The sequence below is a fragment of the Ursus maritimus genome, unplaced genomic scaffold, assembly GCF_017311325.1.
Source record: "Ursus maritimus isolate PB19 unplaced genomic scaffold, ASM1731132v1 scaffold_15, whole genome shotgun sequence".
Classification (NCBI taxonomy): domain Eukaryota; kingdom Metazoa; phylum Chordata; class Mammalia; order Carnivora; family Ursidae; genus Ursus; species Ursus maritimus.
Window position 1 is genome coordinate 56,415,858 of NW_024423897.1, and position 16,310 is coordinate 56,432,167.

A 16,310-nucleotide genomic window follows, 5' to 3' on the forward strand; every position below is an offset into this window, starting at 1 on the left:
CATGTGACACAACAGGAGACGGGAAGTTTTTCTGCACCGGTGTTCAAGTTAAAGTCAGCACTGACCCCCCCTTTATTTGTTTTTAACGGCTGACCATTGATGATGGAGTCAAGCGACTCCCCAAGTGCAATGAGTTCAAATCTGGAATGGGAGGGACACCAAGGACGGGGACTTTGAGGGAAATAGAGAAACGCGCGTGTTTGTACGAGGCAGTGACTCAGTTGCTGTGTCCCCTCCGGCTGGGTGGCCAGGATCGGCCATGGGTGTCCAGGTGGCCTGTGGGTGTCCCGTAACGGCCTGCTTTCCCTTGCAGTGCGGCACGATGGACCAGGGCCTGTACATGAACCTGACGGAGAGGAGCCTGCAGGACGCTCAGAGGTTCATTCTGATGCATGAGGTGGTGCAGCCGGTGAGCTTGGTGCCCGCCTTCATGGAGGACGACAGCCGCTTCTCCCACATGGCCGTGGACGTGGTGCAGGGCAGGGACATGCTGGTCCACGTCATCTATCTGGCCACAGGTAGGAGTTGGCACCGCCTCTGAGTTCTCGACCATCTTTTCCTTCCGTGTTTCACATTCCGAATGTGCACTGTCAGTGTCAGGCTGTGAGTCGGGGTTCTCTCCTCCCCCAGCAAAGCCCTGGGACAGTCCTGTCCCCCAGGAACAGCCTTGGCCTCATCATCCTGTGCTTCTCACAGGAAACTGCGTTTCACTCTCTTTATTGCATTACATCGGTCCTGATTTTAGTTGGGAAGACAATGCCTAATTTCTTCATTATTATTTCTTAACTACTCGTAAAATAAGTCTTTTTTTTGGCAAGACCATTTTCATTGGCATTGTTTAAGACCTTGGAATTTGTTAGAGGACACTGCTGGGTGTGATATTATCCTGGGATTGTCATCATGATTTTCATTTGGTTCAAAACAGTGCTCACAAGATATTCCTGTTGTGGGATGTAGATACAAGCATTTAAAGAGTATGTTTGGGGGCATAAACAACAAATTGTTTTAAAGAAAACATAGGCAACAGTGTTGATCACATTATCGATGACCACTAGACATATCCGGTTTCCAATGTCATCAGCTTATTGGAGGCAGTCCTGTCTTGGTTTACGGCACAGACAGGGCAGGGGGCCCGAGGCCAGCCTCCGAGACCGTGTCCCAGCTTTTCCTTGCCTTCAGGTCCTCCCACAGGCTCCCGCACCACGGCGCCCGCCCCCACGCCCACATCCTCTGTCCAGTGCCCTGTGGAATGCCCACTTTCTCAAAGAACACAATTTCCGTTGTCTTTTATAATATTTCATATCCATCACTTGGTTGGTTTTATTCATAAAGTCCCAAGATTTATTGAATGTTAACTATTTTGTGGATCATAGGAGCAGTGATGGGTCAGATGGTGAGCAGCAGACTGGTGACATCCTGCTCTCCTGAGGACAACACATAATCAACCAGCCACTGCCAGAAGTGACAGAGAGGTGTGACAGGCTTACGCAGTGGATGTGAATAGGGCCATGGGCTAGAAGAGCCAGGGAGGCTCCTGTACTTGACCTCTTGGTGAGGGTTGGCCTCTCGCAGGAGGTGATGTTTAAGCTGAGAGTTTACTAAGGAGCAAGACCTGGCTTTGCAGGAGGAGGGACACGGCGGAGGTGAGGGAGTGGCCAGCTGTGGGCGGGGCCACCATGTTGTCAGGTAAGGTAAGGACAAAGACGTGACCTTGGGATCCCCAGAGGAGGCCATCGGTGCCCCTGAAGGTCCGTCTGAGGGAGGAGCAGGGAGGAAGTGAGGTGGAACTTCCACGATGAGCAAGGCTTCGGAGAGGATTGGTGGGAGCCTGGGGGGGTTGCGAGCTTACGTTTGTTGTGTTTTAAGAGGAGACAGAGAATTACCATTGCAGTGTGTGTCTTGTTCACCAGAGCATAAGAAGGAATCATGGCTTGTTTTCTGCCATTTTTATCCTCAATGCTCACAGGGTGCCTGGTGTGGGGTAGACTGAGGAATGAGTGAACTGGATCTTTCCAAAAGTTACCCTAGTTTTTCTTCATCAAGTTCTGGTTGGTGCCACAGAGAATAGAGACCTCATGGAATTCCAGGGGGTCTATGAGTCTCTCACCAGTACCGGGAGTGGGGATGGAAAAGGGGAGATGAGGTGGTCCTGAGCAGGCCTTGGAGGGTCCGGGCAGGGCAGCCTGAGGCCTCAGCCTGAGAATTCTGCCCTCTTCTAGAACCGAGGCTGAAGGAAGGTGATGTTTGCTTCCTTGTGTTTATAAGGGTTTGTAGTGAGCTTACAAGGATTTCTAACGGCACTGTCCTGGCACTCTAATTTCAGTCAGTTCAGGCTGCTGTAACAAAATACCGTAGACCAGGGGGTGGGGGGTACTTTAAATTTCAAGTCCGTTTCTCACCATTGTGGACGCTGCACGTTCCATGTCAAGGTGCCAGCCAGTCTGTCGCCCAGTGAGAGTCCTCGTCCTCATTCGTAGATGACCATCTCTTTGCTGTGTCCCACATACTGGAAACAGGTCATTTCTCTTGTGTCTCTTTTATTTTTTTAAGGTCTACTTATTCATTTTAGAGAGAGAACATGAACGGGGGAGAGGGGCAGAGGGAGAGAAAGAGAGAGAGTTCTCAAGTAGATGCCCTGCTGAGCAGAGAGCCCGACTCGGGACTTGATCCCAGGACCCCAAGATCATGACTCGGGCTGAAGGCAGATGCTTAACCGACTGAGCCACTCAGGTGCCCCTTCATGTATCTCTTATAGCCCTGATTAATACATTTTGAAGGAAAAACCTTCTTTTCTAAGTTTTTATTTAGAATAAAATCTATTTTAAAAGGATATTATTGTTAATGATCCAGCATATAGGTTTCTTCTTTATTTCCAAGGAATTGAAATGTGAAAATGGAATATCGGAAAGAATAGTCCAAAATGCCAGTCTACTTTCACTAACCCTGTGAAGAGCTGAACAACTTCCTGACAAGTAGGCACGACAAAGATTAGAGATTCTGACTTAAAACTCTAAAGGCTCACGTTGATGGTGTTTTATTTATATCTTCCCAGTAGAGTTCTGTCAAGACAAACCAGGAACATTCCTCCTCTTTGATATGAAAGCCAATGCTGAGCACACGTGACCGGGGTCCTTCCAGGCCCCGTTGCAGCACGGGCTGGGCCTCATCCAGGGATTTATCAGTGCTCAGCTGGTAGAGCCTGAGTGTAGCACTCCTCACGAGGCAACACGAAGCACAGTGCTTTCTAACTTGCTAATAAAATCAGTTTGCTATCTTGGGTTTGGGCATCCACGTCTGGGGATACGTTTATTTACTCCCCCTTGATTTTACTTGAATTAACAGGAACTGGAGAACACCTGCCAATGGCCATTTGAAATTTGGTTTATTTTATTTGTCAGTATTATCTAAAAATCGAAGTCAAATAGACCTTGTTAATAGTGCAATTCCTGGTGCTTCCTGCAGCTCAAATGGCTTTTCCCTGCTGGCCGCCACCCCCCTGAGTCAATGGGCCTTTCCCGGACACGTCCCCGGTCTGCTAGCTGCTGCTCCTGTTTCTCTCTGATTGGCAGTCCAGCCAGGGCTAGGCTCATGATCTGGGCCACGACTGTGCTGCTGTTTTATAAGCTATTTCTTTGAAGGTCTTCTCAGAGCAAGAGGCAAAATGGCAAATGGTAACTCCGTTAGAATATATATGCCTGGGGGTGCCTGGGTGGCCCAGTGGGTTAAGCATCTGACTCTTGATTTCCACTCAGGTCATGATCTCAGGGTCCTGGCATCCAGTCCCGTGTCAGGCTCTGTGCTCAGTGCAGAGTCTGCTTGTCCCTCTCCGTCTGCTCCTTCCCCCACTCATGAGCTCTCTCTCTCTCTCTCACTCTAAAATTAATAATAATAATAATAATAATAATAATAATAATAATAATAATAAATAAAAGAAGAATATGCGTGCTGGACTTTGTAAGTGACTGAGTCTCACATCCGTACAGCTGCTCTGCTCCCCTCGCAAAGACAAAACTGGAGGCGCTTTGACAACCCGTGTGTTCTGCAGTTCTTCTCCTCACTTGATGGGCAGATCGCCATCTCCCTGGCTCTCTGCCTCTGTCGTGTTCCTGGGCTGGCTCCATCCTGTCCGCTGGCCTCCAACGTGTGGCTGGTACTCAGGCTCTGCCCGTAGTCACGGTGCTTCTATTTCTTGCCACCTCCCTGGAAATATCGCTCAGTTTCAGAGTTCCTACGATCCCTTCCAGGATGAAGTATAGTACTTTTATTTTTACTTTGTCTCCATTCCAATGTGTCTGTAATCGAATGTGTATCTTTACTGCACAGATCTGCTTCTGCTCCCCTATTCTCTCTTGTTCTAGTGCAGGCAGCACATCCTGGAGATTTGAACCCTCCGCCACCTCTACTAACCATCCGTTTTATTTTCCCATAACTATTAATTCCCTTATTTGCATCTCTGACTGTTCTACAGTACTATTCTAATGCAGTGTTTGTTCAGCTTGAGAGTGGGTAAGACATGGATTCTGATTTAGTACAGAGAGCTGGGATTTTAGAGAGAGAGAGAGAAAGAAATATGTATTTAGAACAAGAAAAGAACTAAGAACAAATTAGAAATTTTATTTTACTTTTAAATTTTATTTTATTATTTTTTATTGACACATAGTTGATACACAATGTTACATTAGTTTCAGGTGTACAACATACTGATTTGACAAGTGTATACATTATGAGGAATGCTGGCATTTTACAGGCTCCCAGGTGAACTTAGCACTGTGCAATTCTGGACCATATTCAAGTCATGCTGTTCTGGATGAAATAAGAATTTTCTTGACCTAGAATCTCTCTATAACAGATGTACTTTACCTTTCTCTGTGGTTAGGCACTGAGATCGATGTGATTAGTTCCTAACTGTTTGTAATGCAGATATGAAATCCATTATCCAGCATGAGCCTAACAGATATGTTTAGTGTTTGTTTCAGTAGCTACTGATATGATTTGCTAACTAGTTCATAAAACATCTGGGACTTGATTTGAAAGAAAATGTTTAAGATGCAGCAAGCTAGTACAGAATGATTAAAATGTATCGGGCAATGGGGCTCCTGGGTGGCTTAGTCGGTTGAGTGTCTGACTCTTGTTTTCGGGCTCAGGTCATGATCTCAGGGTCATGGGATCGAGCCCTGCGTTGGGCTCCATGCTGGGCATGGAGCCTGCTTGGGATTCTCTCCCTCCCTCTCCTTCTGCCTCTCCCCCCACCCTGCTTGAGTATGTGTGCGCTCTCTCTCTCAAAAAAAAAAAAATATGTATATATATACACATAAACACATGCTTACACACACATATGCCAAAAAAAAAGAAAAAAGAAGAAGGTCAGAAATTATCTCTAATAGAACTTGGTGGTCTGGACAAGGGGCAGGCAAAGGTACCGGGAATGATTTCTCTGAAATAAAGGAAGATTGAGTCTGAAAATTTCAAAGCACACCATGTTTGAGCTATATTGATTCAGAATAAATGAACACCACATGTAGCCAGGTTAAGTTTTTAAATTCCAAGAATCGATAAAGCATTGGCATTCAGGAGAAAAATAACCCTGATGGAAAAAAGTTAGGAGGCCCCAAAATATGGTCCAGGTGCATAAATCTATGAAACATGGTCTAAAATAGTCTGAAGAAAAGAAATGTGAATCACAAACATTGTGGTCAACCAGGAATAAAGAGTGAATAGGCAGACACTCCCCCAAATGAGAAGATCTCAGGCATCAGAATACTGGGGGGTCTTTTTTACAAGTACGAAACAAGACTAATTCCTGTCTAGATGCAGCCAAACAAATGATGGAGAAGGTTTGAGAAAGAAAGGAAAACAAAACAAAATTCAGCAGCAGACATCTCAAGAACAGATTTCAAGCCAAACAACATATATAATAATTGGAGGAAAATGAAGTGTGACTCCAGGGCTTTATTCTAGGCTAATCTTTCCTTCAAAAAGAAAAGCGCGGGGAGAATTCAGGGATACAGCATCTGTGATTCCTCCCTTACAAACAGAAAACCTTCATGACTAGCCAAAGGAAAAAAAAAAAAAAAAAATCAGTACAAAAACCTCAGGAAGGAAGTTCTGGAAAGAGGATGGGTGTTGGGATGAAAATCCATTTTAATTTCAGATAAAGAGGAATGAAGGTGCCCTGTAGAACACGACGGTAAGCAAGTGCTCTGAGAGTTGGTGGAGCGTAGTGTGTTCAGAAAACTTCGAGCTCAGAGAGGGCCTGGAATCAGACCAATCTCCAAGCATGTCCTCAGCTTCTCTTGTCCTCACTCTGTGCCGGACCCTCAGCCATCGGCTCTGGCTCAGTCGCCACCATGGCTGATAGATTCCTGGCAGGACTGTGGGATTCTTCCAGCTGATGCCTACCAGCTGTGGCCAAGTGCCTCCTGCCACCTCCGGACTGGGTTCCAACATTGCACCGCTGGCATGGGATCTGGCTTCTCATGCAGGTGCAAAAGGCATGGGGAGCTGCACCCCAGAAGTGAAGTGGGCTTCACTCCCTGCGAGGTGAGCTTCAGCCAGTGAGATATGCAGGGCATGGGAAGAAGCAAGCTAATGCATTTCCTTTCTCGTTTTCCCTCCAATGGGCTGTCCGAGGCAAGCAGCCAAGCAGACATCTCTCTGTGGTTCGATATGAAGGAGCAGTCCCATGGTGGCATCTTGAATGGCATTGCTTCCTGTTCTTTCCTGCTTCCATACACACACACACACACACACACATATATATATATACACAAACTAATATACATATATGTACATATAGGTATATTAGTTTCTAGTGTACAATATACCCTGCTTCCTTTCTTCCCTCACTCATGCAGCCCTGGGATTGTACCCCTAATAATGTATTAGCTCTTATCATGCTTCATGCTCTGTGTTCTTGGCAATCACAGTAAGAGAGTATTTGCTCCACCCTGTAGAGCTGCACGGCTACAAACATAGGCAGAGATAGATGATGTGTGCTCTATAGACCACGTTGAGATACTCAGATTTCAATCTATAATCAATCAATAATAATAATACTAATAATAATAAACGGGCACCTGGTTGTCTCCATCAGTTAAGCATCCGACTCTTGATTTGGGCTCAGGTCATGATCTCAGGGCCTTGAGAGTGAGCCCCATGTCGAGCTCTGTACTGGGCATGGAGCCTGCTTAAGATTCTCTTTCTCTCTCTCCTTCTGCCCCCTCCCACGTGTGCAAACTCTCTTTCTCGAAGAAAACATTAAAAAATAGTAATAAAACTGAAAATTTTATTAAAAAAAAGTAACATGAAGCAATAAATATTTTCAAAGTTTACTGTCCATAATTCCTAGAGAGCGAATTGGAGGGTAGCCCTAAGGGTAGAAATGGTACAATTTGGGTCTACGATATCACTGTGATTTCGCTGCAAGTTTCACTGATCGTATGAAAATAGTCCTAGTGACATGTCATTTCGCTGCAATTGTAAATGAAGACTAATCTGTGCCCAGGGCTGCTTCATTCAGAAACAAGGTCAAGGAGGACATGGGTGTGGTGGGCGTGGCTAGCAGACAGGCAGTGATGGTGTCGACTAAGGCCTCACTCTTCACCATGGCGATCTTGCCCCTAAAGGGGCAAAAATTGACTCCTGAGGGACAAAAATATCTTACTTTCAGGTATAAAGCACAGATATACATCCACTACATAAACATAGATATAGTCTTTAGTATTAAATTCTCAGGTCCTGGAAGACAAATACAGGAAAAAAGAAAAAAAAACTGTGAAAAGTCTCTTTCCTGGAGAGATAAAGAAAAACAGTTTGAGAAATATTGCTCTTGGGTATTTTCATAGAGATAAGTTAACAAACTCAGTGTATGTTCCGGAAGTATGGAGGGGTGAGGAAATGGGTAAGGTCATGAATAACTCCTGGTTTGTTTGGTTTGGACCGTTGAATAATTGCTGACAGCCTTCTCTGAGAAGGGAGAAATGGAGATTTGGGGGTTAGATTCCCTGGAGAGGTTCATCCGTAAAGACGACAGGCTCCCTGCCCTTAAGAAGCTTATATTTTAGAGACAAACAACAAAATAAACAGTTATATGAAATGTCGCTTGGGAAAAAAAAATACAGCATGAAGAAGGAATGCAGAAGGTCAGGGTTTCGGGCTAAAAAGTCATTTCTAAGGGTAACGAATTGTGTTTACTGATTATCAGGAGGTAGAAGGTAGAGCGTGGAATCGTACTTTCAAGGACCTCCGTGTTTTGGAAGGCACCATCTTGACTGTTCTCAGTAGAGATTAGACCCTATGAATCTGACTTTTATAAAGTTTCCAGTGACTGATGGGAATCATCTCACTGAGAAGGCCCACTGAGCAGGAGAAGGGATCACTGAATGGGTGACAGTCTGAAGGCTACCAGAGGTTGGGGTCCCATAACCCCACGGAGGAGAAAGTAGATGGGACCCCAGCACTCATGGCTTCCCATGGCTTTTCCAGGAGTACCATGGAGAAAATAGAGCCAGTGGCTCTGTCCTACCCTCCCTTTCTTTTCTTCCAAATATGTGCATATTTTAAAGGTTTTATTTATTTATTTTTAGAGACAGAGAGAAAGAAGGAGCATGTGAGTGGGGGGAGGGGCAGAGGGAGAGAGAGCAAGAGAGACTCTCTAATAGACTCCCAGCTAAGCGTGGAGCCTAGTGTGGGGTTCGATCTCATGACCCAGAGATTGTGGCCAGAATCAAAATCAAGAATGTTCTTTTTACTCTAGAGTTTTTCCTGTAAGAGTAACAGTTGGCAACTGGCTTAGCACATGCTGAAATCCCATTCCTGACTTTATCCCTCTGTGTGCAGTTTCTTCCAGTACCTTCTGTAGCCCTGCAGAAGGGGCTATGCAGAGAGGAAGATGAGGCTGCTGAGTGCAGGATGGGCCCCAACATTCGCTTGGACCAAAGTACACAAAACTTGAGAGACTCTAGGGGTATCCCTGTGGGCACCAAACATTGACCGATACACTTCTGTTACCATTATTAATAGCTGTCTCCCTTAATATTTAGAATCGATTTGCAAATACTTAGGTGAAATGAGCAAGCATAATATTGTGCAGATTGCATGTTGGAAAGATTTTCCAACAATCACTCCTAATTCTGCCCATCTCACTGAACACTGGAAATCCAAACCTAATCTGAGCTTACTCGGTTTGCGTCCATTTGTGTAAGGGATTCTCTCCTGTAGGCTGGAAGGAAGCATTATGTAGTTCGAGTGTTCATTAGTTAAAATTTAAGAAATTTTGTATTTAATGATAAAATCATTGTAGAGAATGATAGCAGTGTGGGAAAATCCCAATGACCTGGTGTTATGGGTAGGATTATGTCCCCCGCAGAAGACATATTGAGGTCTCAACCCACCAGTATCTCAGAACGTGAGCTTGTTTGGAAATAGGGTCTTTGCAGATGTGAGGAGTTAAGATTAAGTCACACTGGAGTAGGGTAGACCCTTAATCTGATGGGCCTGGTGTCCCTTTAAGAGAAGGAGACACACACACAGGGAGAAGGACATGTGACAACATGGGCAGAGACCAAAATGTGGGGCCACAAGCCCAGGAACACCAATGATGGACAGCCACCACCAGGAGCTGGGAAGAGACAAGCAAGGATTCTGCCCAGAATCTCAAGGGAGCACAGCCCTGCCGATACCTTGATTTCCAACCTCCAGCCTCCAGCACTGCAAGATGATATATTTCTGTTGCTTGAAGCCGTCCAGGATGCCTTGGTCTTCCATGACTGCAGCCCCAGGACGCTAATCCACCCAAGGGCACTTGGCCACTTCGCATGTGGTCTTGCAAGCAGACTTAAAGTGTAGCCTGCCTTTCTCCTGTTCCCCTGACATTTCTTAGTGAGTAGAACTCAATGAACAAAATCGGTATTTTACTATTAGTTTATGTCAGGCCCAATTAAAATGAAAAGTGTCCTGTTGAAAACAATTTAATATATGCCAAGCCGCTTCAAATGGCATAAGAACTACCAACTGGTTGGTTTTACTAAATACTTTAGGAACATTCATTATTGTATTTTAATGCATTTTGTTTTTAAACATGTTTTCTGAATAATTTGAGTAGCTCACGCCTAGTTCCCCATCCGCAAAATAAGAGGGAGTTCTGTGCTACAAATGAGTGGATCCTCTGAATGTGGGGCAGGTGGCCTCTGTGTCTCCGGAGTAGCCCATTTTCCCGCTCTCTTCTTCTCTGCCTTCTCGTGTCTGAGACCCTGCTCAGTCTTCCAACCTTCCTCTTGCTTGTTTCACATGATCCGTATTGATTGAAAGTTGCCCCAGGTAATAAAGCGGGGCAGTCTATGGACAGAAGAAATACAAACCATTGCTCTTTACCACGTCTTTTCATAGAAATCCTGGCGGACGCTCGTGGCTGACGTATCTCATGAGGGTTTCATGGTGGTTACTAGAGTTTAAGTACAACAGTCTCCTGTTCCCAGACCTGCTGTCCTCCTGTTTATGCAGAAATCTGGGTAGGATGTCATTGTTTCTGTGGGAAATGATGTCACAACTCCAAAGAAATATTAGTGATGTCCACCAAATGCCCTAAATCTCCACTCTGCAGAGGAAGCCTTTCTTGTGAAAACTTTGCAAAGTGGTGACATCAACAATGAGCCATCTCTTCTTTCTCTCTCCTCTGTCCTTTCTTTGTACTGTGACCATGATGCATGTTCTTTTCCTGACTTGAGGGACAGGGACACACACCCCTGCAGGAGAATCCTCCTGTCATCCTACCTTCGGTGAGGTGGCTGTGTCTGTTCCCCAGGGGCTGCCACCTCTCAGACATTCGGTGGTTCCAGGACCCCTGGGGAGCATTCAGGAGTCTCTCAGGAAGGTACTGTCCCTGCTCCGGGGTTGATGTGGACCTCTGTGAACACAGAGGATCAGGATGAGGTTTTGTGTTTCCTTTGAGAATGCAGGGAACAGAATTTTAGATCTCCGCCATGTCCACATTGCAGGTGGGCATTCGATTTAGGTGAAATTGCTGTCAACGGGCCCAACACAGTCATTGTCTATGCTGTTAAATCAGAAAAGTAAATTGTTCTTAGCACCATAAAATCTGAAATAATTTGATTCTTTTATGTTTACAAATTGAATCTGTGCACTAGGAAAACTCTAGTTCCACTCAGTTGGCCACAGTGCTGTTGTCTCTTGGCCATGGAAAGGGATATTGTCTTCAGAGTAAATCTTTCCATAATGTTTTCATGTAACATGATGTTGACCATGGTAACCGGGGCTTGGCAAGGTGGCAGGTTGCTTGGACCTCAGTAGAGCCCCATCCTATCAGGCAGCCAAATCACTCCTCGGATTGTTTATGCCTTGGTTTTGAATGTCTGCCTTCTTCATTCTTGACCTAAGCACCTCCTCGCTACCTTGTAGATATGATGCTTGCCTGGCAATGATGACCAGCCTACTGAGCACATTTAAGCCTTGGCCTCTGGGTAATTCAATTGTAAAGCAGATAGTAGGCATTCAGAAGGACAAGGAAGGAATAAGTACAATCCCTACTGCTTGATAAAAGGTCGTGAACAACGACATTATATAGGCTTTCATCCAAAAGTGGTTACACTGCTGAGTAGCAGGAAGAAAACACACCCCATCATTTTTTTGCAAATAAGCCTTCTGAAGAGGAAATGCGGATAGAAAAATCCCTAGTGTAGAAGGGATTTGACAGACCTGGGGGGAAGAGAGTGCCCAAGTTAGGGAGCGAGGCGTACCGATGAATATCATAGTTCCCACCTGGAACGCATTAGAGGAAGCAGGCTCTCCCCAGATCATCGCGGCAAATGAGCACAGCACACTTCATGCACCAGGATGCGGGCAGCATGCTGTGATTTGGGTAAACAGCCTGCTGCAGGGTGCAAATAGCGACAGTGCGTATGTCTCCAAACAGAGCGGTTCGGGATGGAGGGAGACAGTATTTGTCATGTGCAGAGATGCCAACATAAGATTTTCTTTTCATTTTTGTCTTTCAAAAAATAGCATGGTTTCACAGCCAGATTAAAAGACTGTTGAATTACTGGTTGGCTTATAAAATTTCCACCCCTCTTTCCTTTTGAAACGTAGAGATAGCCACATTGATGTTCCTTAAATAGGGTATTTTATGGCCTCTCAATAGAATTGCCTGTACAAAAAGATGTGGCAGGAGTTCTTATCAAGGAAGCATACAATTCTCAGTGTTCAGAATGGGAGGATGTTCCAAGTAATGTCCTCAGGGGCAAATGCTGCCCTGACCTAATTCCATCTGACTTACCCATTCAATAAATAAGTATCTTCTTGGAGAAGCTGAGGACTTGACTTTTACTGATGATACCTTCTACGAAGAATCAACACAGCCTGCACCTGACCAACCCCTAAATCAAGAATACCTGGAATTATAATTCTAGAGGCGGTTACACATGTAGACCAAAGAAAAATCAATGTGAAGTAAAAGTTCCTTCCCTTATTTTTCATCGGCTGACCTTAACATATGCTAAATAATTGCCAAATGTATGAGCAGAAGGGAAGTGGGAAGCTTTGTGTCCGTCTGTCCATCCAGCTATCCTTCTCATCAGCCAAGCCCCACGGTCATTATTTTAACCCCAAATATGAAAGAAAAAAACTCTGGGTTTTTGGTTCTATCTCATTCTTAAGGAGCATTCAATGCAAATTAGTTAACTTTCTGACTAAGGGTATAATTATCATCACTTTTTGGATTTCTGAAGACTGCAGAAGCTTAACTCAGTTTGAAATTTTTAAAGCGTTTTGAGATTAAAACACGGTCCAGGAGAGCAGTTCTTATCTGTTTTTAGTCTATCTCTTGTGCTCCGACTGGGTATAAAGACACTGATGGAATATATGATTTGTTTTTTGAGGAATTAGACTTGAGTTGAAAGAAAGGAAAGGAAAATTTGATCAAGGAAAATTTGTTGCTTTAACTAGAAAACATGTGTGCAGCTTTGTGACCATGTGAGGCTGAAACACTGAGATCTGTCTGCAGTCTGTAGAAGTCCCTTACAATGTCCCCGGGTGGTACAGTCGGTTAAGCGACTGACTCGGCTCGGGTCCTGATCTCAGGGTTATGAGATCTAGCCCAGTGTTGGGCTCCATGCTCAACACAGAGTCTGCTTGAGATTCTCTCTTCCTCTGCCCCTCCTGCTCGAGCGCTCTCAATCTCTAGAATAAATAAATTAATTTAAAAAAAAAGAAGAAGAACCCTGAGTTAAGACAAGTAGAAGTTGTTTTTCATACTTTTAGAACAGATAGGAGGTTTTAGAGGCCTCCATTTTCATGTATATGTGCCAATAATTTAAAAAATCCAATAATTAGTTGTCTAAGTACTCAAATACATTTATGGGATTTTAAAATAATAATAAAAAATCCACCCTTAGTATTGAAAGTGACCTCTAAGATTAATTTCAGGGTAGAAGCTTCATTTAGGTCCTCATTGATATGATCACTTAATTAATTTTTAAAATCTGACCTCGTCCTTAGCAAAAGAACACTGGTTCAACATGAAAAATAGTGGCCTTGACTTGTCCTTGATAAATTGGGTCTTTAAAGGCAATCTTCACAAGGAGTTGCTGCTTTTTGAGTTAAACAATAATTTTTTTCTTTCATTTAGGAATTTCATTGATTATACAATGTTGGCATTTTTTTTTTAAATTTAAATTTAAATTTAAATTTTTTTAAAATTATTTCTGAATGGACCGCATAAGAGCCAATTGTCTTGGTCTTTATTAAATTGCTGTCCTGTGATTATTTGCCGGGAGCTTATCTTCAGGAATCTCTAACTTTCAAAGGTGGGTCCTTAACCTGCACCTGTGGCTTCCTCAGATTCCTTCCTGGCCTTGGGCACAGAGCATGCTGGGAGCAGGAGGGCATGGGCTCCTTGCCAGCTCATCGTGCCCTGTCTGGGCTCTGACCTCTCACTTGGTTTTAGGTGACAGAGCCTTTGACATCTTCTCTCTTGAGTGCTGTTCCAGTCTTTTCTCCAGTGTCTGAGTTTTGTCTGGCCTCCTCTGACACATTCCCCTCCCAGGAATCAGGGGACTGTTCAAGTGCCCCGTGGTTAGTCCTGCTCTGTCACCAGACACTGACCTGTTGCCCCCCCTCCACACCGGCCCCAGTCCTCTGTCTCCTGCTGTGTGATTGGGACCCTCGCTGTGGCCTTCATGGTTGGACGATGTATCAGTGGTGTTAGGTTTAGGCTATTTCTCAAATATTCAGATCCTAGTTATGGAAAAACTGAATTTTGTTAAGACTCATAATTTGCCTTCTGTGTGAGTAAGAGCTGACTGGGGTGCCACAATGATCACAAACTAAACCCACAAAAGATTCAGGGAGCCACACTGGAAAGTCAGCGTGGAAGCCAGCAAGCGGAAGGGCCTGGAAGCTTCCCATCAGTGTGGGACCCATCATCTCAGAAGTATTACAGTGGAGCCTGTTTCTCTGCACAGGAACATTTGAAAACACGTGTCACCTGCCTGGTGGGTCCAGCTGGGGCTGTCCTGCCCCTCGGATATTTGGTTCCTTATTTCAGATCCTACTTTCATGCCTTTAGACATCCACAGTTTTCCCCATAATTTCTGTTGAGTAATCTCTGGTCTTAGGCTCACAGAGTCCTGTCTATGCTCAGGTGGGATGTGTTTCTTATGCACTATCAGCACATCTTGAAAGATAGGGAGGTTACTGCCTGGTGGGGAAGGACGGATGGATCTTCCTAAGAGAAGGCGCAGGATATGGAAAACTTAGGGGGCGTTTGAAAGGTGAGAAATTTAAATTCTCTGGAGTTGTGGGTGGAGAGATAGGAAATGGAGCTGAAAAGATAGGATGTATCACATTGAAAATTTTATCCTAACAAATGAATTCAGGATTTCAGATGCATGGGCAGATTTGAGCCAAAGGGGAGCAGACACAGCTCAGTTTTTAATATCCTGTATTCCAGTTGCATGTGGGCAGTCTGGTAGTTGGAAATCCCTTTTAGAAGCTGCAGAGAGAGGTTTGGGTCAGTAATAGAGACCTTGGCTCAGGTTTGAAGCCATAAGAATGGATAAAGTCCTGCCTAAAGAAAGCACGTGAAAATTGTAGCTACCAAAGAGCTTGGAGCATCAGCCCCTTGTTCATAATTAGTAGAATTCGGAGGAATGACAAAATCATTTTCTTGTTCCATTGAGGAGAGAGCTCTCCTTTCTCTTTTAAATTAATGTTGGAAAAGTATAAAAGTGCTTAGCATAGATTTTTCCCAGCCATCCCAACTCACACTAATGGGACCAGACGCCGTGTAAATTTCACCACTGGGGTGACAGGCTGATTTAGACTCTGTGTTCCCGGCTGGTGACTGTTAGGGAAGGGCTGCCGGCTCTGCCAAGTGGGTGGCTGTTTTGTAACTTAGATACAATAAATCCAAGGCAAGTAATTTCCTACTAGGAACTTGAATTGCCTCCTTAGTGGAATGATGAGAGCTAGATGTAAGTGGTGTGGTCAGATGAGAGCTTCAAGAGGACGCCCAGAGGACTCGATTGATTGTTCTCATTTTAATTGTGATACTGTTTTTATTCACAGGAAACACCAGTGATAAACTTCCTAGAAGCATCAGCTTATGATTTTGCATAAAGGGGTGTTTGGTTTGGTTTGGTTTTTTGTAAGGCGGTAGAGGGTGTGGGAACCGAGGTGGCATCTGCCCTCCAGCTTCGGGTGCGGAGAGGACTGACAGAGTCAGCAGCCTGCTTTTTTTAGACAGAACTTGAGTAGGGCTTATAATCCATAAGTCTGAAGTAGCAATAAAATTATAATAGTGGGTCCTTCCATGTGCTGTGTGCCAGGCACCAGCCCAGCCCTCTTCATAGAGAAGCTCACTGTGTGGCCACCAGCCTAGGAGCTGGACCCCAGGGCAAAGGAGACACAGAGGTGTGACCGGCCTGCTCTTGGCCAAGTGGCCTGTAAGTGTTGGAGCAAGGAGTCTAACCTGGCCCATTGGGCTCCAGAGTCCACATTCTGAACCCTGGGCTATGCTTGAGCACCTACTGTATACCAGACACTGTTTCAGTGCCAGCGAGATCACGATCAACAAGCCAGGTTGCATCCCCCAAGCCCTGCCTCCCTGGAACTTCTATACCAAGGGCAAGGATGTGGGAATATGGCTTAAAGTAATACTTTGGGATAAAAGAATGTTACAGGCAATTTATATGAAGATGTTTAAACAGAGTAACATATTCCTTTTTTGGGGGGGGAAGCCATTAGTTCAATCTGATAAACTGAGTTGATTAAAATCTCCATTTTAAGCATGTAGTAAC

The 16,310-nt window shown here is 44.7% G+C and overlaps 1 protein-coding gene across 1 annotated transcript in view; it reads left to right on the top strand.

The window, feature by feature from the left end:
- Nucleotides 1-16,310, top strand: part of SEMA5A (semaphorin 5A) — a 482,957-nt gene that overhangs the window by 349,040 nt on the left and 117,607 nt on the right. The window contains exon 10 of the mRNA XM_040630558.1: nucleotides 314-518. Within this exon, the coding sequence (XP_040486492.1) occupies nucleotides 314-518 (205 nt within the window). The remainder of the gene's footprint in view (nucleotides 1-313; nucleotides 519-16,310) is intronic.